Raw genomic sequence first — 1,548 nt, 5'->3', positions numbered from 1 at the left:
TCCTTCTCTTCTCTGATTACTTGAACCAGGACTTCCAATACTATGTTGAACAGGAGGGGTGAGAGTGGGCATCCTTGTCTTGTTCCAGTTTTCAGGGGAAATGGTTCCAATTTTTGTCTGTTTAGGAGTATGCTGGCTGTGGGTTTCTCGTAGATGGCTTTTACTGTTTTGAGGTATGTTCCCCGTATGCCTAGATGTTCAAGGGTTTTTATCAAGAAGGGGTGCTGGATTTTATCAAAAGCTTTTTCTGCATCTAATGATGTAATCATTAGATGGGGATGAGAAGGAGGAAAGTACTGGTCTATTCCCTCTAAGAAGGTCCAAGTCTTTTCCTGAGTCTCCTCATGGTTGACTTCATCTCATGGTTTCTCAGAGTGTAGATCAAGGGGTTCAGCAGAGGGGAGATGATAGTGAAGGTGACAGAGATGGCCTTATCAGTGGGGAGAGCAGTGAAGGACTGCACATAGACATAGATGCAGGGTACAAAATGCAGAGTCACCACAGTGATATGGGTGGTACAGGTGGAGATGACTTTCCTTCTGCCCTCCCCTGCCTGAGATCTTAGTAATGATAATATGACCATATAGGACACCAGGAGCAAAAAAAGTCACAGTGTGGTGAGCAGCCCACTGTTGAAAATCATAAGCAGCTCAAGTATGAAAATATCTGTACAGGCGAGCTTGAGGACTTGAGGGACATCACAGTAGAAACTGTCAAGAACATTGAGTCCACAGAAGGGAAGGGGGGCAACAGGGCAATTTTCATGATGGAGTGGGTAAAGCCCCCCAGCCAGGCAGCCACTGTTAACCCAATGCAACGGTCTTTACTCATGATGGTCACATAGTGCAGGGGTTTGGAGATGGTCACATATCAGCCATCACTGACAGCGAAAATGCATCTACTCTTCCAATAAGGTGGAAGAAAAACATCTGAGCGAGGCAGCCATTGAATGAAATGGTCTTTCTCTCAGACCAGAACCTTAGGAGCTGTGATGGAGGAGAAGCAGATATCAGCAATTGATAAATTACGGAGCAGAAAATTCATGGGGGTATGAAGGCGAGACTCACAGGTCACAGTGACCATGATGAGGAGGCTTCCCAGCAGAGTTGTCACATATACCAAGAGTAGGAAGAGGAACAAGACCAAGCTCACTCCTTGTTCTGGGTCAGGCCAAGGAAAATAAATTCTCTTACCCTGGTGCAGTTTTTCATTTCCATTGAATCATCCTCTTCCCCTCCCCCTCTTTTGTTTCAAGCTATGTTATATGAAAGCATTGACATATCTATTTTGTTGTCTTCCTAAGCACCTGGAATACAATTCAGAAGCTTCCCAGGTTTGTAATTTGCTAAGTTGTTTATATTTTTAAGGTAGGAAGCAGTTGGGAGATGAAATTATCACAAGCAAAGTCATTTGATAATCATTTTCCTATAAACTATTTTAGGAAAAAAAATATGTCAAAGGAGTGACATTTACATAGCATATTTATTTTATTTTACTTTATTTTATTTTTGAGTTGGAGTCTCACTCTGTCACCCAGACTGGAATGCA

At 42.8% G+C, this 1,548-nt stretch overlaps 1 protein-coding gene across 1 annotated transcript; it reads right to left on the bottom strand.

Annotated features, from left to right (window-relative positions):
* Positions 1–301: 301 nt before the first annotated feature.
* LOC103274393 (olfactory receptor 4D10) lies at positions 302–1,217 on the bottom strand. Its single transcript, XM_008071849.1, is given in 5 exon segments — positions 302–747; positions 750–872; positions 875–972; positions 974–1,151; positions 1,154–1,217. Coding segments are annotated over 5 exon segments (909 nt in total).
* Between the last annotated feature and the right edge of the window lie 331 nt (positions 1,218–1,548).

This window comes from Carlito syrichta, unplaced genomic scaffold (genome assembly GCF_000164805.1).
Source record: "Carlito syrichta isolate Samal-C Ts95f unplaced genomic scaffold, Tarsius_syrichta-2.0.1 Scaffold314765, whole genome shotgun sequence".
Classification (NCBI taxonomy): domain Eukaryota; kingdom Metazoa; phylum Chordata; class Mammalia; order Primates; family Tarsiidae; genus Carlito; species Carlito syrichta.
Note: the sequence above shows the minus strand (reverse complement) of the source record. Positions and strands in the feature narration are given on the sequence as shown.